The following is a 23,593-nucleotide window of genomic DNA, read 5'->3' as shown; positions in this document are numbered from 1 at the left end:
GTATTCAGCATAACCGCACTACTTGTATATAATAATAATAATAATAATAATAATAATAATAATAATAGCTTACACATATATAGCGCTTTTCTGGACACTCCACTCAAAGCGCTTTACAGGTAAAGGGGATCCCCTCCACCACCACCCATGTGCAGCATCCACCTGGATGATGCGACGGCAGCCATAGTGCGCCAGAACGCTCACCACACATCAGCTATCAGTGGGGAGGAGAGGAGAGTAATGAATCCAATTCATAGATGGGGATTATTAGGAGGCCATGATTGGTAAGGGCCAATGGGAAATTTGGCAAGGACGCCAGGGTTACATCCCTACTCTTTTCGAGAAACGCCCTGGGATTTTTAATGACCACAGAGAGTCAGGACCTCGGTTTTACATCTCATCCGAAGGACGGCGCCTGTTTACAGTATAGTGTCCCCGTCACTATACTGGGGCATTAGGACCCACAGGATGAGCGCCCCCTGTATATACTGCATACACCATGGACACATACTGTAGCAGCTCTACTCATATTGAATTTTATTCCGTTTCTATTACATCTATTATTATGTAACCTTATTTTCATAACCTCTATTTTGTGATTTTTGTGTTTTTGTGATTTTTGTGATTTCTGTGATTCTTGTGATTTTTGGGAGCTTGCAGAAAAGACATTTCATTGCCAGCAACTACTGCTGCATGCTGTATTGTTGTGCATTTGTTAAAGTAACTATGATTTGATGCGATTTGAAGTACAAAAGAGTGGATTGAAAGGATCTGGAAGACAGCTTAAGCCTTAAATGAAACATCGCAATTGATGATCCGATTGGAGGAAACAGCCAACAACCTCAAGATGTGATGCTTAACAAGGAAGTACAAACAAGTCTCAAGGAAGACTCTGCATGTTAATGTTTGCCTCATGTACATCACAATACAAACAATGGTCATGTAGACAAACAGAAAGTAGGCTTTCAGCAGAAAACGAAACACTCCACACTTCCCTTCGCTTCTTAGGGTGGAGTAGGTCCTCATTACTAGTGACGTCTTACATGCAGTGCCATGTATAATACAATTTTTTTGTTGTGTCTATGTGTTTGTCAGTGGGTTCGACCTTAAAAGAGTACAGTAGTTCTATGTTTACATGGGATTTAGTAAACCTACAGCTCCTCCAATGTCACCTATGCCACAGTGCCTTAATGCAATCACCTTAATGCAATCATTGCTACAATGATCCCTCTTATCAATTATCAACTACTAAAGGAGCCGGTTATAGCAAAATACTAATGAGGGGTAGAGTCAAAGGTTCTTCTTTCTAAATTTTTGACTAAGTCTACATTTATTTTATTACTTGATGTAGAAATCCAAGTTTGAAAAACTGTTCTCCTCTTAAAAATGTATACTGAGCACATTCAAAGAGAAGGCTGCAGTTTCAGAGATGTCAGTTCACCCATGTCATGCACTACAGTACATGTAGGTACATTTACAGGAACGTTAGTATGTTTTAGCTGATACAACCATGGGCCCAAAACACTAGCTCTGTATTTAAAACAACTGATAAGTATTCTAGACAAACAGGAATATCAACTTAGACTGCACTATGAAAAGAAGAGAAAGTTAAAAGAGGAAAGAACATTGTAAACAGGTAGTTTGTCATGATTAAATCCAAGCTGTTGACACTGTGCATACAATGTTATTAAAAACAAATAATTTTAGCAGGGCATGTACTAATTTGTCAAGTCCATTAGAATTAAGGGGCAGGCAGGCTATTATCATAATAAACTGAGGAAAATTTCAGAGGAACGATTAGTCTAGTTAATTTGAACTTCTCTGAAATTCTTCCAATTATCTTCTACACAGATCATAAATATACCATCCTTTCTTATTATTTTGTTTTTATTGTAGAGTAATAAGCAATAAACTATTCAACCCTTAATTCAACTTTTAGGGCGGCTGTGAGTATTAGAGTAATAGTAATTATTGTATTCTGAATTTATACAATAGGCAAAAATTGCTACATTTTCATGTGAAAGTACTGGTCCTATTCAAAATGCATAAAAACATAAAAAAACCTTTTCTAGTTTTATGATCTCTCAAAATCAGAATTTCAGAGTTGAAAACATACAGTTACCGAAATGTCCAAATTGTACTGCCTTTATATAACAAGACATCACAGATTCTAAAACACACCTGGGCTGATCATGCATTACTGAATGATGATATCACTTCAGACCATAAAGCAAGCACTAAGAATGGCTCTTCATATGACTTTGAAGGACAGACAGCACCAGGCTCAGATCAAGATGAGCTGGAGCCTGGCACAAATGGAAATCTGTCAGTCTCCTTAATACAACTCTCTCTGAGTACTTTTCTTTCATCCTGGCTGCCACAGAACAAGCCTTCCCCACTAAGGCACTAAGGCACTTTGTTCTGAAAGCTTCATCTGTAAAAGGGCTGTGGATATGGAAAAGTTATGCTCTGTGTCAACTGATGTAGCTGGTTCTTCAACAAGGAGCTGAGGTGTACTTTTTTTTTTTGCTTATGCAAGAATTTATGCAGCTGGGTACTATATGTCCTCCAATAGTATGATTCACTCTATTCTCAGCCTAATCTTCCACAGTGTGTGGCAGTATAGTATGTCACATGAAAGCAGTGCTTCAACCAAGTGAACTCTTGACTGACTAGCCTGACTGGTTCAACATATATCTGAGGTTGAGTGCACAACAAAAAAACACAACTGCTCCTCTTTGTCACTAACTAAAGAGCTCCGTAATACCAAATATCTCTCCAACATCTACTTGCAATCACCTCGTCCCCTACAAATTCACATTATAAAAACAAAAGCGATTGCCTTGATAGGATTAGTAGCAGCTTCCTGGGATGATTGAGATAATGGTAAAGATGTAGTTAAGGAGTGATCTTCCTTTCAACAGGGAAAATTGTCAGCTTTTCCCCCACCCAGAGTCATTTTGTGAACATCCTGAAAAAGTACATAGTGCATCAAATTAAATATAGAGGATTAAATCCATTCTGAGCATCAGAAGAAACTTATCACTGGCCAGTGTTGTAGTGCAGTGGTTGTGAATTGGTTGTGGAGGGTTGTGAATTCAAATCCCAGGTGAGACATTGCTGTTATGAATGGCTCCAATAAAATGCCCAGCTGTGTAGAAAATGGGTCCAAATGTAAATTTGCTTTGTAAGTAGCCAAAAAAAAGTTTTATTGTAGCAGGTTCACCAACATTTTACTGTGAACTATAAAATACTTTACATCATTTGCAGATGGTGTCTTCTGTCATCCTAGATCACTCCACAAATGTTCAATGGGGCTCAGGTCTGGCAAGTACAGCATCAACAGCCTAACTTGTCATAAGAGGGCCAAAATAAGGAAGGACAGGAAATTAGGTCCCAGTACTTCATCAACATATACAGTAACAGTAAGTCAGGTTCCCCTCAATCACTACAAGATGAGTTCTGTAATACCTAGACACTCTGGCCCAGACCACAATTACACCAAAACCTTAAATCTAAAAACTAAAAATGGCTCTTTTTTTCAGAAAACAAAAAATTGATCATTTCCTTTTTTTTTATCTTAGCACACAAGCTCAAGAAACGATACTTAATAATCATACAAAGGACTTTTGGACCGTTTCCCTTTCTTGGTGTTTTTCCTAAGCCTCAGAGTTCAGATTTAGCCCGACAACGGTTGTGTAATGGGGTGGCATGAGGGATTAAGCAACCAGGCCAAATGTCTCTGGACCGCTTGCTCATCAAACTGGCTGCCACTGTCTCTTGGAAACTCCCTGAGTTCTACCACATGAAAACTAGAATAGTACTTCACCGCTAAGCCTCCTAACATGGTTGATACCCTTGTACCAATACACATTACCCAAACATGATAGGTATTGAAATATTAGCCTTGCCACCTTTAGTATAATTTCTAATGTCATTTCACACAACAATCAATAAAAAGGATGAGCCCTTCATAGTGCAAGTCTGAATAAAACCATGAAAAAGGACTGATAATCTATGTGTCAAAGCACGTCATGCAAAAACTACTGGTGTCTGAAGCTTGTGTGCAGAATGTATAAACAGCAAAAAACAAAACAAAAACAGTGCTACTGTGATAAAAGAAACTGGAAAGTTAACAAGTTTATATATAGTATATAAAAGAGACTTTGGGAAGTGTATATATGGAGAGGATGTAATGTTGCATGTATGTTCTCAGACACCACATCTTAACTTAGAAGAAGTATTGCATCACCTAAGCTCATGTTCCTCAAATTTGTGTCATCATCTTCTCATAAAAGACATTCCACTCACTGTCAAGAATCACACTAAGCAGAGCTGACTGCACGCCATGTCTGACAAAACCAAACTGGAGTCAGCATATTAGAATAGCCCAGAGGGAATGCTTTCTTTATGAAACTAAGGTCTGTCATGTATTGTAGATGTAACTCCTGGGCTACGTGTCAGTTGAGAAAGCACATCTCCACAGGGTGATGGGCCAGGGCGTGGTGATTTAAAGTCCTGTCACAACCCACGCCGCCCAACCCTACACACCTGTATACCGATCAGACACAGTGCCATGTCTCACCCCCAGTCCAAACTGAACTGTAGTGTTGCATTTCACAGTTCACACCATCACCATCTTGAGTCACTGTACGAGGAAGCAAAATAACTGGTAGTTGATAAATTACTTCCTCCGCTTTAAAACTGAATTAAGAGTACGCGTCTCATTATAGCCCCATGTTTTGTAATTACTCCATGGTGCTGTGGCCTTGGGCATGGAGACAGAAAAAGACATCTTCCACTTTTTTGCCTGCAGTCTCATCCTAGGATGATAACAGCAGATGTTCAGTATTACAAATCAGTAAGTGGGCACAGTTCATACTGTTAACAATAGATCCCGCATGTGTCTAAACTGCTAAGCAAATTCCTTAACAGGCTCCATCCCACACAGTCTACAATGCCCTGCCAGTGGGAGCAGCAGGCAGAACAGAATGTTAATCTGTACTTCTACAAACTGCACAAGAGCATGTCCTCTCTCTATGCTATCTCCCAGATTCTCCTCCTGTGCCTTCTTATCTGACTTACCTGTTGACATACTGCACCTAGATGGGTAACTTGGTGAATGTGGTTGTACAATAAAGGCATGGCCTTCCCAACTGAATTACTGAGAACTATGCACAAACAGAGAATAGTCTTACTCATATAACACGTATAACCCAGGACTATTTATCACAAAATTCAAAAGGTGGAAAAAAAAGAAAATGGTCAATGGAAAATTCAATAATGTTTGTTTAAGGAGATACTGTATATAAGCGGAAAGATTTTTGTTTAGTTTTCAAAGGCATACCAGGAAATAGGGAGGTGAAAAAGAATAGTTGTGGTTTTTACCATGTCTTTCAAATGAAATCGAGGCCATCCATGGCTTTATTGACTTGTCCAGGGTATATAAGTCGATAAGAGAGCAGGATATCCCACAGCCACTCAGAGGAAATGAAAAACCAGGCACAGGGGAAGTAAAACACTGAACAGCAATTACTTTTTTTTTTCAGGATAGCACTTAGGACTCTAGACAAACAAAGGGCTCCCAAGGAGCTCATATCGACCTTGAGAAAGAAGACAGAAAGCATGTGAGGAAGAGTCTTTGTCTTAATGCAACTGGCAGCTGATGTTCACTACTCCTGTGTTTCAAAGTGCCAACCGCCTTTTCACTCTCCAGATGTACCTGTGTATTTTAAATTAGGTGGATGCTGAAACCTTGGCTCTGAACCCGGTTATATGCCATTAATGGAGCATCATCTACTATAAGTTGAGAATTTTGTCTCATTTTGTCTTATTGATATTGTAAGCTTTCTTAGGTCTTATAAGTATCTCACCTTTACTTTCAAGAGTAAATTTCGCATGTAGCCCTATTATCCAAATCATGAGTTTTCAGGGTTACACAAAATGAAGTTAATCCTGAAGTCTAAACCAATAATATGACAACAAGTGCTGCTTTTTAAATACATAGCTTGTGGCATATGACAAAGAGCAGTGAAGAGCACATCCGCATCAACAGTTTTGTGGTTGGTGTAGCTGTGAAATGCGAGTCCTTGTTCAAATCTGGCAACACATTTAAGTTTCAAGTTGTTCTCTAATATGTGATAGTACTGTACCTCCCATATTTTTAATTAAAATATTCTGGGATTAGGCTTTCATTTGCTCCTATTTGCTCCGCCTCTTAAAAATGAATTCCATTGGAATTCTTTGAAATGCCAAGAAAAGGGGTCTTGCCACTCTAATCGGTAAATACACTTGTCTGAGCACAATTTCAGAATCATTGGATACTAAGCACAATGCATTCTGAAGAATATTCAAAGGTAGAACTAATTGTAAGTCTCTTGTAGCATCATCTGGGGCATTTTCAGAAGGATAATACACTAGGATTAGTATAGGTATATACTCTAGGATTTCTGACATTGTTCAGCAGTCTTATAAATGTTTAGTGGTCTTCATAAATGCTGATAATAAAGCTGTGCCCATTCATCTGTTTCATATAATGGAAAAGTTTATTGTATTTTATTGTGAAATCTAGCTTCATTCCCTACAATAAACATTTGTAAGCACAGAAGATATCTTCAACTAATATAAAATTTCATTAAATAAAAAAACAGATGAAAAATTACATGTAATAATTATCGGTCTAGGTTTACAATTAGGAAACACCAATAGACATTTAAGATTCAAGCAGCAGCAAAAACATTTTAGGGAAAAATAACCCCAAAGCAATCTAAATCTCTGGAGAAACAGTTACCCCCTTTCTGGCAAGAAATTCTACCATCTGTGTATGCCACTTAACTTTGACATTTAATCATTATTTTTTTTGCAAAAACCTACCCATAACTTTTGTGAAGTAACAAAAAACTCAGAACTTGTTTAATGAATGCTACAAGATTTTTGTGAATAAAATAAAGGCATCTTTATAAGAGCTGCTTAAAAAACCTCATAATACAATACAAATAATTGGAAACTTTTGTTTCCTAATAAGCTGTGAAGGACAATGAAGAGCTAGGCTTTTTTGGAAACCTTCTCTACCAAGCCTGTCTTTGCAATCATACCTGAAGTCACAGCACAGTCCACACTGCCCAGGACTGCATATAGCAATGAACTAAAAGGTTCTAAAACACTTTTCAATATGCAAAATCCAAAGGTTTTAACACATAATGCAAAGTAGGGACTATTCCAATCTCATCTGACACACAGACCAAAAAAAAGAGGCCAAGAGTGCAAGTCCTTATGACAAATACTGTAGCATGAATGAATCAAACGGAGAATTTCAGAACAATCTGTATATTAATGACAAGAAGCGATTCGCGAGGATTCTTACAATTGGGATGATTGCTGCTTTATTATGCAGCTAGTTTGCTTTAGTCCTGTAGCTTGCTGGCTGGATGAGAGAGGCTGTCACCTACTGCCGAGAGCTGTGATAGAGCTCACCTCGCTGGCATCCCACAGCTGCCTTCCACAGCCTGAGCAAGTGTGGCAGAAGGAGCACAGAAACATCCCTGTGGCATCTGATGCTGCTGCTGCTGCTGGACGGTCTCCTCCTCATCCGGCTCTCCCTCTCCGCCTGGCACTGCCAGCCTTCCCAGCGTCCCCTCGGGGCACCGGGCACAGAGGGTTTCTGCTGAAGCCGCTGTCTTCCCCCAGAGCTGTGCGCAGCGGCTCCAGCTCTAGAGCTCAGCCTCACGCACACAGACAAGCGGGGCCCCCCGAGTCTGCCCACACCACACCGGCCAAACTGTCTGGCCTCCCCACATCGCTGCCCGAGCTCACTATCTAAACAAGTGCAGTGAGGATGGAGCCCCTGATGCTGCACAGCTCCAGGTTTCAGAGAACTAACATGCTCCCCTAACCATTTCCACCTGCTGTCTTCCCTCCTGTACACTCCAGAGTAACACACGCAGATATCTTCCCTTACATGCCTCACATTCTTAAATCTATCTTTGTCTTCTTGCTGGTGTATTTAAAAGAAAACCAATGCACTAACATACATAGCTATATATCTGCATGTGGTGTATAGGCTATGCAGGTAAGTACCATTTCTACTTACAGTATGTATATATATGATGCATCCACTTGTATATGGTGTTGGTTTTAAGTGGATGTATATGGGCTTTAGTGTTTTATAGTATAGAGTGTTTGTGTTTTGAAAGATGTTCTCCAAGAGTGTACTGACTAATGTTTTTTCTTCTTCTGGAAGCTGCAATAAAAATAAGTTAACCGGCTGGATAGCAGGAAAGATAAGAAACTGGACGGAGGACACATGCTGCCAGAAATGTATTGTGATTGCTTTCATTTAAAAAATGAAATGTAATACTGTACACAAATGTGATTGTTTCGATTTCTGTGATTTACTAAAATGCAAAATATATATCCCCATATATAAAGCAAGGGAAAGAGACTGTGGGTGTAAAATCAAGCAGTAACTTCACCTTCTACAGGAGTTGGTTAAAGGAGAACAGGCTTTGTTAAATGACAGCATGTACAGAACTTCAGTGCCAGTGAGCTTTTTACTCTTTTATGTTGCTGCTCTCATCTCTCACACCCTCTCCATCTGACTCATTGCTAGAAAGCCCTGCTTGTGGACAAATAAGCCCCGCTGAACAGTGTGATGTTTGAAGAAATGTCCTTTTCTTGAGCAGTTAACCTTGTCTAAGAGACTCATCACACTGTCCTGCAGTAGCATCAGCTTTCGCTGACATTATAATAAACCTATTTGAAGTTATGTAAAACAGTTCCCACATAATTTAGAAGAATGCTCTACACAGATTTTAAAGATTAACTCACAACAAACAGTGTTTGTTAAGGCCCAATCCTTTTTAGTGTTTGCTGGATTAAGAATGGGTGCTGCATTAGCTCACCATTCCTCCTAATGTGTGTAGTGCCTTGTCTCGGCAAGATAAAGTAACTAGCTTTTGTTCCTGCTTTTTTAGTGAAAAACAATAATTATGCAATTGGAAGGCAGCAAGCACTACAGTAGATAAGCAACGGCTTTAGCTTGAACCAGACCTTTCGCGACCATTAACGAATAAACAAAAGCAATGCCATTATTTTCCACATTTAAGTACAAATGATCCTAACCAACCCCTCTTATACAGCCCACCAAAGAAACAACAATCTAGTTATTTAGAAATTCTAAGTCCGATCAGAGGATGTTTTTAATCCTCCGTTTACTTAAAACATTAACACTACAAAGATCTACTATGTTACGTGACTTGCATACCTCTTGAGGAATGTTAATGCTACAAAAGTTCCTGAACAGTAAATACTTGACATTTTGCAAGCAAATGCTACAAGGGTTTTGATTTTCAGAATCTAGCCTTTTAATCATCAAAACACATAATTATTAAAAAATGTAAGAGCCTGTCACCTTATACATGAAATTCATTTCTCTGTATGCTAGTTTTCTTTGGGCATTTTTGAAATGAGATTTTTCCATTAACAGACTGGTGGTGTTTGATTACAACATATTAAATATAATAACGATCCATTCAATGGTCACTGATTTTTCCTGTATCTGCTCAGGTGCAGGTGAACATATAGTAGACTAGCAAACAAAGTTTCATCCAGCTACGTTGGCTACTGAATGATAAAATTTGTGCAATACTGTGTGGGATCTCAAAATATACAAATTTACTTTTTACTCTTACCTTGAATGTACAACACTCTCATTTCTTTGCTTGTGGGAAAATTAGGCAAACTCGGAAAACCTGTCTGTAAATTAACAAAAGATTCACTTCACAGTTTTTTACATTCACTAATGACAAGATAATATAATAATATTACACTAGGTCATGTTTCATCACCCATAAAACAACAAAAACGTATTACATAATGTTCTGGTCCTAACTATTCCTGAACATAATTACTTTCACAACCATAGCAACAACTCAAGCAACCATTCTGTGAAGACAATGTAAAAAAAAACACAGGTAAATAAATCAAAGACATTAACGAAACTTCTCAAATGCTCCACAGATTATGATGTTGATAATTTTATAAAGTTAAGCATTTGCATTGCAGTTCTAAGATACAGAAATGCCAATTGTTTCAAAGTTGTTAATGACTGACAAATAACAAGAAAATAAAAAATGCTTGAAAGTATACCAGTTTAACTGTGCTAGGATGATAAGCTTTTGTGTTGATTTCCGTCTGAAATAAACATCACTTCTCTTCCAATTAAAAAGCTAAGGTAAACAAAAAGAGGGCCCTCATTTTGACACGTTCAGAGCAAACATCCATAGCAAATGAGGGTTTTGGCTCACTTTAATGACAAAAGGTCTGCGCCACACTGTTTTATTTGCCAAGCTGTCTTTTGAAATGGCTGAGACAAACATCACAGTAAGGTCAAATTAAGCTGCCCTAATATTTACACAAAAGCCCTGTTTTGATGAAAATCTCCTTTTTTTCCCTCTCTCACAACAATACCATCCATTCAACATTTATGGACAATTACATAACACCACATGGAACCAGCCATGCAGTTATGTGCATACACCATGCCAGACTCTCACAGTGAGACCAAATCTGCCAGGGACGCTTTTGTTCTGTAGTCCAAGAGAAACCCAGGAAATGAGGCTGCTGTGTCTCCTTCTGAAGAAAACACAGTAACCTCTTCACTGCCATGTTTTTTCAGTACTAACATCCAAACATCTCTGCAGCCTTCACTTTACTATAAACTGAAAATCCATTAGGATATTGTCTAAAGCCATTCTGCTGTAGTGCTCTGAGAGAAATTACTTTTCAAAATCAATACCTAAAGCCAGTTTGCGGAATGTTGCTTCTAGCTTTTAAGATTTCCTGTTTAGCATAAATTAATCTTAATGCAATATCACTCGTATCCCATAGATATTAATAAGCCTGTGGAGAACCCCACTTAAGAAGGGAAAGAAAACAAAACTACCAAAAAAAAGAATAAATATACATTTCAAACCGAACACATCAATATTCATTTTTATTAGCTGTGAAACGCCACATTTTTATTGCTGCTGTTCTTGGTGTGAAAGCCCAATAAATTAGGTCTGAATCCATCTAAAGTTAATTTCATTTTCACAGAGCTATTTCACAATCTCTATAAACTCCTGCAGACCGTGCACAAAAGGAACTGACAAGTAAAAATCAGACTTTTATGATGTATTAACAGCAGCAAGTAACATAGTGTCTTATGTTCATACTAAGAGGAACCACAACAGTCATTTTTACTTACTTTACTTTTTTCACTTTTTAAAAGTCCTAAGAGAAATTTGATTTTCAACTTTCTGAGTTAATGTTTTTAGACTAAAACCAAAAAACAAATATTATAGTTTGTTTATATATTATAGGCCATATTATAGTTTGACACCCCGAAACACTGAAAATGTCACCTCTCTGATACCTTGCTGCCTGCTTAGAACACTTAATATAAAAGAAGGTACATTAATGCTGAGGTCATATGAAACAGTCAGCATTACCAGACTTAGAATGACCTCCATGAGAAGAGATGGCTGTCCTAAGTCTCCATCTACTGAGCCTTCCTTTCTGAGTCCTTCAGATCAAACATCCCAGGTCCTGAGGAAGTGCTGTGTGAATCATTCCCTAAAAGGGGCAATGAGCAAATGTTTTGCCCATCAGGTAACCACAAGCCATCTTGCTCTGATGCTTTTGGAAGCTGGCATCACGCAGCAGGCAGATCCAAAGAGCCAAGAGGAAGCCTTCTTGGTATCGATTTAAAAGGCACGGAAATCTGGAACGCTGACAGCGTCTTCAGAAATCAGCTCCAGGGAAGTCTTCTCTCAAATTCTGGCAGATTAGTCTTGGAGCTAACAGTGAAGTTTCTGGGCATGGATTGCCACAGATTGGCGAGACTGTACAAAACCGAGATGAAAAGCGCAGGCAGGACTTGACAACAGACTGGCTATTCAAGGAGATACTGGAGTGGCTCTCTCTGCATGTAGCGAAAATGCCAATAAACAATAAGAACTTAAAAACTGCAAGAGAGTCTGCGTATGGACGCGCATGCCTTAAGTCTCTATCCTCTTGCTGGCTCTAATCTAATTATTTGCACTTTTGCTCCTTGTGAAAGGGTTGGTGGCTTCCTTGCTGCTGGTATTAAAAACTGCTGAGATCCGCTGTTGCCTTCTGCGATAATAAATTTGAAAAAAAAAAAACAAGTGTGTAAAGAAGGACTGCTCAGAAAGCGCATGGGTTTTCATGGAGCTTAAAGCCCTCTTGGGATTAGACAGTCATATGACTTTACCAACAAGAGCGTGTTACTTTTTCTCTCCGAGTGCTGCTCAGAACCAATTAGCACCGAAGCGAGGCAGGGCTGTTGAGCTGAGTTTATAGGGTGCTTCCACTGCCAAAAGTGCTGCATAACTTGGAGAAAAAAAAAAGATGAATTAATGAGGGACAGCAGCAGAGGAGAGAGGAAGCAGGGGCAAGCTGAATGAAAAGACGGCTTACATAAGACTGTTTTTGGGGAATGAGGTGGAAGTTGTAAGGAAATGGTTGTACCCGTGACCCATGGTTTACAATTTACAGTATGAGCTTTTATTTTCAATAAACTAAAGTTAGTTTAAAGTTTTCCTTTGAAGTCCACATGAGCCCAGTCCTGGAAAGAGGGGGAGATTACTACATTACTGTGACACCAGCTCTCTATAACAAAATGTGTGCATACGGGGTGTTCAGGTTCATAGTATTTAAAAAAAAGCTATTGGATTTGTGGAAATAAACGGCACTCAAAAAGTTAAAGAAAACTGGAGACAGCACAACAGAATGTTTTGTTCTTAAAAGAAGAGATGTGTGAAATGCTTTCTTCCATATAATTCCTTAAAGAAATTGAGAAGGACAGGCTACCCCTTTGACCTTGTTTCTATTTGGACCTTTAACGTAGTGGGAGTACTCCCAGCTCACTGGCTTATTGTTCAGCTTCAGTGTTTTGTAATGAGAATAAAGTGCAAGGCTGAAAATTCTGCACAGAGGCCAGTTAGAAAGCTGTTGCCTTTAAACCAACACCTGGCTAATCTCATCCCTTTGTTTCATTCTCATCTTTAGTGGCTTCAGTCAGAGGCTGGGTCTGAAAGCTGAGGTGGCAGACAGGGATAAAGCTCATTAAACTCAGCAGGTCAGTCCCAATCCCAAACCCCCATCCCAATGGACAACGCTTCATCAGCAAGACGCTTGAAAACCTGCACCAGCCCCTAGAGTGCGAAACAGAGAAAGCTAGCAATGCACTTCGCTGGTCACATCAGGCAACTGAGAAAGAGAGCTATCAGCAACAAAACCAAGCCACTGATTTCTGTTTTCATTAATCCTATAAAACAAAGCAAACTGTCATTTGTCATTAAGAAAGATATATGTGACAAGGTGAACAACAGTTCTCTTACAACAATAAGACAATGTTAGAGTTATCTGTGCTTTAACATCAGATCCTACTTCCCTCCTATTTAGGGAGATCCCACACCAGCTTGAGAATAGTTACACCTTTTCTTTAAGGGCACTGATTTCCTTGTGTAATGCAGCAGGTCAAGAGATCACTCCTCATTTCTTTTCTGAAGCCCAGATAGACAAAGGGACATTGAGTGGCATTTACCTTGTGGTTCTGTACAAAGAACAGTGTTACTAAAGCTTTCACTCCATTTCGGACTATAAACTGAAATAAGTAATACTACCCTTAATAAACAACAAGGTTACTAACAGAATCTGAAAGTACAGATATCTTTTGGAATGTTCTGCTTAAACAGTGAGGAAGCACTGGGAACCTCCAGGAGTGCAGATGAATGACATAATTCCCCTAGCAGCTACCAAGAGCGTACAGGCTCTGCAGCCTGTCACTACACTATTTTTGGAGAAACAAGTACAACCACTATGTGCTGGAATTTCAAAGATTCTTGGCACGTTTATAAGCATGAAAAAAAAGCACTGAAAGGTGCTTTCTCACCCTTGGAATATGAAAAGGTATCACATGTTTACCTGTAAAAAGTTCACACAAATAACTTATTCATGTTGAATACAGCCATTAAAATAGGTCATCTTTATCTTTAAAGGACTGTAAAATATGTATGGTTATACCAAAGGTACGTAATGTAAAATGTTTAATTTTGTAAATATTTTGTTCTGACTGTGGGTCCATATACTCATACCTGTTGGATAAAAATAGGTATCTAACACAAGAGAACTGTATAGTCTAGACTACGTATGAAATCAAGTCACAACAGCATCTACAGTATGTATTAGAATTGTCTAAATAAATCTACACATGTAGTTAATCTTATGTAGACACTTCTGTTTGAAGTATGATGTGTTTTGATTTCCTCCATGTGCTCTTTTCGCCCTTTGTTTACAGAGACAACAGCATGCTTACAGTTTAAAGCTTGGTTTGTGACAGTAATCAAAGTGGTCATTTAAAACACTTCTTCAATAAATCTAAGGGCATAGATTCATTTTAAATCTAAAAGGGCAGATATGAGTGGATTTACAATGTGAAGACAAATACTTAAACTTTCTATTGCACCTATGCAGAGAGCCATTAAAGACACATAAAATGCTATTTGCACCAAAACTCATTTGTTGTGCCTGTGTTCCTGTCAGTACTGTACTGTATGTTACTGCCGCTCAGTCCACAGTAAAATGAAACAACTGTTGAAATGCATTAAATTGATTTATAAAATTGGCATGGTGGAGCACAGCTGAGATGAACTTTGATATCCCACCTTAGAGACATTAGAGACGCATGGGTTTATGGGCTTAGTTCCCAATACACAGAAACTGCTGACAAGTACTCTACATCAAACTAATAGTGGGAGCTCAAAGAGTCTGACAACATTACACAAGCAGAGGGGTCAAAGGACGAACAAGTCTAGAATGGTGTGATTTGGAAGAAAGCCTATCCGTGGATGACAGTTGGAACTCACAGAATTAGTTTTGCATGAATGGCCTGAAATCAGGGAAGGTTCCTGGGAGTTCACTGCCCTGTCAGGAACAAACGGCATTTGTTTAAAACAGTGGTATTATGTGAATGGGTGGCCGTGTGCAGGTGCAGGCGATTTTACTGCAGTAAAGTACCACAGTTTCTTATATTATCTGATTTGGAATAAGGTTCCCCTAGACAGTACGAGACAAAGTCTTCACTTCCAACGGCAGAATGCAGTATGAAGATGCAGTTCAATCAAACCTTAAACACACAGGTTTTTCAGCAATGGGTTTCCAACCAAATGATCACACATTCTTATATATGTTTCTTTTTAAAAGGTTCCAAAAAGTCCTATACTGCAGACTGTGAGGTTGTACGCTCAAATTAAGTTGTGTTATTCACCAGAATATACTGTAACACATGGCAGCAAACAGAATCTATCTCCTTCTTTTCAGTGTAAAAATGAAAATGTAATCTCTGGTGAAATAAAGGATGACAGCGGAAAGCTCTCCAAATGCTACAGCAAAACTAAGGCTCAGTCTGTTAAGAAGGCACACCAAGTTTATACACAGAAATTCAGAGGCTATTTATAAAGATTTCTCCTTTGACGGCAAATACGTTTTTAACATCAACATCACAAATGTGAAAAAAAATGCCTCTGCAACAGTCTTAAACATTACAGTCAATGTAGAACAGCAGTACATTCTCAGTGAACTGTTCATCTGTAGTCCTAAACTGCTGTTTAAACAGACACATTGCATATGCCAAGCTTTTATTCTAAGATGTCTATTTATACTGTTTTTGAATTACCACAGTATCTTTTATCCCTTAGAAAGTTCTTTAATTTGTCCATGTTAATAATCCTGGCTACCTCATCGCAAGGAAAGATAACAATGGTGATTGAACAGCACTTGGTATATTATTGAAATCGCAACAGAGAAAAGGAGCCGCGGTTTAAGTCTTACAAGAATATATGTTAACATCATCTTGTTTCATTTTAGCTAAGAGCTAACAGGGTCCAGTACAAAAATTCAGATTCCACTCACTTAGCCATACAGGAAAGAAGGCAGAGAAAGCCGAGCTAGCTTTTTATTTTGAATGCTGCCCAGTGGTATTTTCTGAATGGCTGTTCTGAACTGGGTCAGCCCTGGATCAGTTCCAATTAGGGGCTGCTGCCACAGGACTATTGTGGGGGCTGTGCCCTCGTTTACTCGCGGTAGCACCATACTGCTTGGTTTCCAAAGCACTCGTCTTGCATCAGACTGGGCGGCACACATGACTTTAAAAAAAACACGAGGTGGGTTTTGCTCTTAAACTGGAAAAATGGATTAACATGACTTCTCAATACAAGTCTATGTGTGAATGGTGATGTCTGGGGGGCACAGAGGCTGCCTCATTCTCTTACTCTGAAAGAAACCTTGTGTCTTGAAGCCAAAACCTCAACCAGAGTCCCACAAAGAGATCCTGCTCCCCCAGTGCCTGAAAGCCACCATAAGAGGTAGATGTGCACTTAAGCAAAAAGGCTTTGAAAGCTGTCTTGTAAAAGATTCGTTTGCCTTTCTTTACTTGTACACACGGTCCTGACAGCTGACCACTCCTGTGTCTTAGTGTTCATACACACACTTTTTTTTAACAATATACTTTTTTTCGCATGATTCGGAAAATGAAAAAATGCCTTTCTATCAGTGGCACTGCAAAACATCATATGACATGAGTCACATTATGTCACCGACTCTGGTCTTGACCTCTGACTTTTGAGAAGGCAAGCTTTGGATCAGGCACCCCCTTAACCTCAGACCACAGTAGTCTTTGATGTAATCTGGCTTGCAGCTATGCTTATATGGTAGTTAGAGCGAGAGACAAAGAATATTTTTTTGATTTTCTAACTGATACAGAAACAACAGAACACAAAAAGAACAGGAAATGTATTTCACTGTTTCGTTCTCTTTCTGAAAACATTTTAAATAGTGCACAAAAAGAACTGATGATCTTCAAAATAATGTACACTTGATGGAATAGTACAGAAGATTTATTTTTAAACAGGGTTTCAGGTGTAAGTGCTATAATGCACATCATCATATTCAGTTCTATACATATTTTTTCCAAATTTATTTACCAGACTCTTACACAACTCATATGAGGGTTAAAAGTATCGTAGACTAATGCCTTTTTACATGACCTGCAGTAACCCAATCACCTATGCTTTCCCATAAGTCTACACTGACATGCCATTACTGTAAACCATGACAAACCTAGATTTGGTGTGCAAAGTTAATTATATGCAGATTTGCCATCACATGTTTCACCGAGTACTGATGAACGAGTCTCTTGAAGACATGCACTCAAACCTCTGTCATCCTTTCCAGTTCAAACTCTAAGTATAGCTATTAGTATAGACTGTCAGTGGTGTGGACAGCAAGCCGTTGAAGTATCAAGCATGCAAGATGAATTGTAAATTGACATACATTTGTGAAAGCAGTCAAACAGGTCGAGCTTTCCTGTACCTTTTTCATCATCTGTATTATGTGTCTAGACAGTTTTCCGCATGCTTCATAGCACTTCATTAACAGGAGGTGGAATAGGTTTGTCAATAATATAAGCAAAAGAAATGTTTTTTAAGACCTGTGACGTGAAAAAAACAAAATTAAAGAAAATTGGATGTGCTGGTATTTCAGTCTTCTTAGTTCTGTTCTGTTGCATAATTTCAGGTATTTGTAAGTTCATTTTGTTTCATACCCAAAAAATACTGCTTTATTATTAGGCCTGTTTACCATAACATAGAGTAGATACATAATACATATCATACTAAGATTACAGTATATTCTATCCAATTAATTGCATTTGACAATTAATCTTAATGATTCGTTTATTTTAACAATGAATCATATATCAACAGCTTATGAACATGAAAAGGAACAACACATTTTAGTTCAGGGATTTAGAATTTCTTTAACTTTTATTTCACACATTTTATTTTACCAAACTAGTTGTGACTACCATGGAAAGTCACACATTAATAATTACAGAGAAAATGTTTATTCAAGACACCTTTTAATAAAGTGTGACCGTTGGGTATGGTCCGGCTGTGAATATTGCCTTAGAAAATTTACAATTCATCGCTTTCACACTTGAACGAGTCAAACAGCCAGCCTGAGTCACAGAAAACATCGGCACACACATTGAAATGAAACTGAAATAGGCAAAAAAAAAAAACTTCAGCTCTGTAATGTTCGTTTTTAAAAAAGGGGTAAAGTGCCCATAAGTTCTGCTCTTTAAGTGCTGTGTGCGTTTCTTTCGCAAGGGGACATTTTGACTTTTCTGTGAGATTCTAGAAAGCACGGGCATGGTTTGTTCCTCAGAGTCTAGCACAATACAGGAGATCCAGAGAAAGAAACTGTAAAGTTTGCAGGCTGCCCAACGGACAGAGACAGCTGAAGTGAAAGGCTGCCTTCTTATCAGGTGATCTAGTAAAGGGAAGAAAATGACGAGCAGCAAATGATTATCTTCACTGTAGTTTAATTACACCATGTTCAAATCACAATCTGCATGGGACCGCTGAAAGCACCATGACAAAATATGCCAGCAACACTGTTGGTGTTGTGAATGAGAGTCCAAGTATTATGTTGAGAAGGGAAAGCAAACTGCACTGCACTATGGAACCACAAGGTGTCCCTCCTCCTCACTTTTCATTCTACTGTGAGTAGAGTTCCCTACTGCTGCCTGCTTCTCTTTCTCATGCACAGCAGGTTACTGTATCTTAGTCACGATACAAAACGTAAAGCAAAAGTTAAATCCAAATGTATTTTTTTTTTAACTTTGTCATTTTCTCCTAACATTTTTTCAGCCACTGAGCTCTGGGATATCATTCTGTAGCTCATCTGTGTTTAAACAACTCTCAGCTGTGAAAAGAAACAAATTGAAAGAGAACCGAGTGCTGCCGTATCTGTTATTAGTATGGCTTCTCAGCCGAAGGTGAACACAAACAGCCACTGTAATGTCAACTTTTGAACTTAAAGATTCACAAGGTATAACTGAAGTATAATAGTTTTTTAATGTAAATGAAACTTAATACGTAAATTAGTGATGTAATGTCCCATTACTTTTTATTACAGCACCAACATAAATATAACAGTGTGTTAAAATTTTAGAACAATAAATATTTCACAATACCTGCAGTATCTGTAGCTCATACAAAATACAGTTCACACTGAGGTTAGAGCACAGCTTTTCAAAGTCTGAAGATCCCCCTGAGGCTCTTGGTTTTCTTTCCGGCTAAACTCACTGTCATAAGCCTTAATTTGCGTAACCAGACTATTTTATAATTAATTTTCATCTGAACACACTTCAGAAATCCTTTTAAGCACACTGTTGCTTCAATTAAGGTGTCAATTAGATAACTGAGAGCTGAGGTGGAATGAACCAACAACCACTAGGGCCCAAAAGGACCAGAGATTAAAACTGCTCATTAAGAGAAAAAGCACATGTGACAATGCTGTCAGTAATTCAATACAATTTAATACCAATGGAGTGGTTTCACAGAGCCCGTAATCACATCAACTCAAGTCACCAACTTCTTTTTTTATACTAAATTTCACATCTGGTAGACTGTACGAGGACTTTAATTGTTCTCATCTTCTAACAAATCTTAGTATTTCTTTATAAAGAATCACACAGCTGGATCAATTACTGTGGTAGCTTTGTATCACTCAGTGGTGATTAAATGGTGCCCAACTCATAGCATTTTAAGCAAAATACATTAGTATTAGTAGTTGTCAAAGTATACAAGAGACACATGCTCTGTAAGCAGTACAGCGCCTCCATTTTAATGCCTTCACAACAACAGCACACCCCACAGGGTATAATAACACCGTCTCGCAGCTCGGCAGCATTTAATTATCATAAATAACAAATGACTGCTTTGCAGAGGCCTGCACTGAGCAGCCACTGGTGTAAAGCACATAAACAAATGACAAAGATGAAGAAATCTGGTTGCAGATTTGGTAACGCAACTGACAAAACGAAGAAACTTAAAGAGCCTGATAAGAATACTAAAAGCCATACTGGACATCAAACTGCAAAACAAACAGAGAGGGGCAAGGTGTATGCAGCGTTTCAGAAAACTCTACAGACCAAGGCCACTACTCTTATCTTTCGTCTGCCACACTGGACATGACAAAGAGTTGCTGTCGCCTCCAGGCCAGGACCTCTTAAGACCAGGCGGCTTTTTTAAAGCCATCAACCCAGCACACAGACAGATGCCGCTCTTAGTAGGGAAGGAAAATTCCATCGTGGAGTTTGTGCCCACTGGGTTCAGACCCAGACAAGCTGGCTACTCCCCAGCAGTTCCTGTTCACCCTGAGACGTGACAAGAGGCCAAAAACAAGCCGGGCTGTTGCAGACTTTCCAGTGCAGGCGAGGAGACAGGAGTGGGAAAACATTTTGAAATTTAAAGATGGTGCTGTGAATGTACCAGGAGACCTTTGATGAAAGCTGCTTTTTTTATAATGGTTTCCATGCATCTTTCTCTGAACATAAAGTCTGAATGCGTTTTTGGCAAAAAAAAAAAAGTTTCTTTTGCTTTCTTTCCCATTTGTCAAATATTATGTTTAGAAATGCTGTTTTACTATGGACCAGTACACTCATTCCACTATGGTTTTCTGTATCTTGCTACACGATGTACAATGAGCCCTGCCAAAGAAACATTAAAGATCTTATTCAGCAAAGGCCTCCACACTCCTTGGCACAGATGCTTACTGTGAAGCTAACTGTGAATAAATAACCCCCCCCCAACAATATCCCCACAACAGGACCCAGACACCCGAAACTCCCCACGGTGGAGCTGTCCAAGGTGCTGGCTGTTCAAGTGTCACAGAAAGCAGTCATCAAGTAGACTCCAAAGACCTTGAAAATTCCATAACACAGAAAAAAACACAGACTGCACTGCCCTTGTCAAATTCCCTCCTCCAGTCTATTCAGTGTGACAGGGCTGTTCCCTCCCTGTCTTCTTCTCCAAATCATCAGTCTGATCTTCCTAGTCAGCTTCTAGGAGGCATTTACTGTACTAACCAGTCTTTTATTGGCCATTTGCTTCATAAAGAACAAATACACTACGCTGATATTCGCCTAGATATAGAACATTAAAGATGGTGTCTACTACATCAAAGCAAAGTTTTATATTACAGAAGAAAAACTAAAACTGAGATAAGACAACCAGACAAATGTATTACATTGATTGTCACTTTCAGTGGAAAAAGATGCATCAATACAATCAAGCAGCTAACTTAAGAGCACTATTTGAAGTGCTAATCATCCTTAAATCAAGGCTAATCATCCTTAAAGGCTGACAATACATACTGCAGTTTTGCATATACTGTAGCAGCAAGAGAAAGAGGTGTGTTTAATAGAAAAGCAGAAAGCCTAATCACAGAGCAGATAAAAAGAAAGTCTCAGTTAAGTAATTAAGCTGTGTGTTCTGACTGAATTTTCCGAGAAGCCTTGTCCTTTCCCAGAGAGACTAGGTAGTACTGTAACTCTGTTCCTGCTGGATAAGTAGGTTATTTTGGCTTTTGCCAACTGGCTTCTTCAGAAAGCCTTTTGGAATAGTCACTTGCTAAAGTTATGTCCCTGGAGTACACACTGACGAGGAAAGTACCATGTCTTATAGCAAACAGCAGGGTTAAAATCTCGGAGAAAAAAAGAGGATGATGCAGTCCAGTGCTGTAATAAGCAAAAACTGTAATGAACAAGGAATGAGCCCTGAAAACTGCTTTTTCCAGTGGCTTTAAAATTCCAGATTAATTGGAAGAGAACCCAGGGAAACCTCTGTATACATAGCTGGTAATTACAAAAAAAAGATTTTTTTTTCATGACACTGTTCAAGACTGGGCAGAGACCTGGAAAAAGTAGAAAGTATGTTAAATTTAATGTACACAAGTGCAAAGCAATACAATAAATAACATACTCTAGAAATGTCAGACAGGAGACACTAAAATACAAAACTCAATCTAAAGGGGTTTATGTTGGCTCATTGTGTCTAATCTGGACAATTTGGAGCAGCAATCAAAAACATCAGCAGAATACAATGGTATACTGTATAATTTTAAAATAGTAAAGTCTAAAACAAAGGAGATAATGTTAAGACTTATACAGTACACAGTCAGATCTTTTTGGACAACTGGTCACCACACTATTAAAAGGAAATCACTGCTCCTGAAAGAGCCTGAAGAGTCATTACATAGAAAGACAGGTATGGTTCCTCATGCTAAAACAAGCTCACTGTGAGTTATCCTTGTGTAGAGACATATATAGAATTATATAGACAATATAGAATTGTATGCATTCTGTCAATATTCTACATAGAAAACTAGAAACATGTCCCCATTTCTCATAGAGCATTCAATAGACCTATCCATTTTTCTCAGGTTCTCATGAGACAATTCACAAAAAAATGAATATTCACAGCTTTGTTAATAAGACACTTGTGAACACAAAACTCTATAACAAAGCAAGTTTTAAACTCTCAATGTGGATGTTAAAATATTCTTTTTCAGCAAGCACAGAATAAATTAACTTTTTTACAGACCTTCAAGGCAAGCTGAAAGTGTAAAGCGAGCCAAGACAATTGACATCTGAGTCAAGAGAGGACAGTCTCCAAACAAATAGTAACTATCTTGCCTTTGTAATGAACCTCCGGGCTTGCACTGAAACAGTGAAAGGCTATTTATATATTATCTGCATTATAACTCTTTATGAACATTTGAGAAGTAAGCTGTGTTGATAAAGTCGCTTTCTGTCAGTGACTACCACATCTGAAAATGGTATTATAGAAGAATGCTCAAGAAAGAACCATGCTGTGTAGTAATTAGAGTAACATAGAAACAAAAAAGGGGAAAATAAGTTTTAAAAGCCTCTAAAACTGCCCATACTGCAGTTTTCCGTTTTAGTGCTATAAAGCTACAATCCATAACTCTGACAGAAATATGTGAGACATACTATATATTTAATTGTAGCAGTAGGTCACTATCCAACTCTTAGCTTAGCTTTTGCCTTTATAGATGTATATGTTTAAAAAAGCCTTAAAATTCAGATCTTATATTGACACAAAGAGAACCTCAAAACTGAATTTCTTTTTTCATGTTCTTGTGAAAAACAAATATTTAATACAATACAATCCAACAGCAGAATACAAATTAAACTTAGGCTGAAGTTCACAAACAACTGTGAAGAGATATATTAATATACTAAATACAGAAAAATAAATCCAGGTCTTTATTGCCTTAAATTCATTCACTGAAAGTCACATGCTGTTAAAATATCTTGAAGAACTGAGGCCTAGGAAAACTATCACTATCAAGAAAAAGGAAAACAACTTGCTTGTAAAGACTGGCTCATTAAGTGCTAAATGAAGCATACCGGCGATGTAATTTAAAGCTACAGGTTAACCATAAACGTACTGTATCACCAGATGAACTTTCCATTCCTGAGGCAGGAGACTCCCCAACATATTTTATTATTATTTCTTCAGTGCAGAATCTGCTGTTTGTCAGGAGTGTGTGGGGTGTTTTGATGGATTTGGCCTACCAGGGAGACAGAAACTCCTGTCAAGGAGTATGGGTTGTAATGTGAAACAGAGGGCAGCCTATCTAGGGAGACTACACAGCTTCA

General features: G+C 38.4%; 1 protein-coding gene across 9 annotated transcripts in view; it reads right to left on the bottom strand.

Annotated features, from left to right (window-relative positions):
- Positions 1-23,593, bottom strand: part of tmcc1a (transmembrane and coiled-coil domain family 1a) — a 108,175-nt gene that overhangs the window by 21,002 nt on the left and 63,580 nt on the right. The window contains exon 1 of one of the 9 annotated variants that reach the window (XM_015347965.2): positions 11,490-12,249. The exons of the other annotated variants lie outside the window; for them this stretch is intronic. Coding sequence (XP_015203451.1) covers positions 11,490-11,510 — 21 coding nt within the window. The 5' untranslated portion in view covers positions 11,511-12,249. Of the gene's footprint in view, positions 1-11,489; positions 12,250-23,593 lie in introns of those variants that run through there. 9 annotated transcript variants of the gene reach the window in all.

This window comes from Lepisosteus oculatus, chromosome 4 (assembly GCF_040954835.1).
Source record: "Lepisosteus oculatus isolate fLepOcu1 chromosome 4, fLepOcu1.hap2, whole genome shotgun sequence".
NCBI classification, from domain to species: Eukaryota; Metazoa; Chordata; class Actinopteri; order Semionotiformes; family Lepisosteidae; genus Lepisosteus; species Lepisosteus oculatus.
The sequence above is the reverse complement of the archived record's forward strand: the minus strand, read 5'-3'. Positions and strand labels throughout refer to the sequence as shown.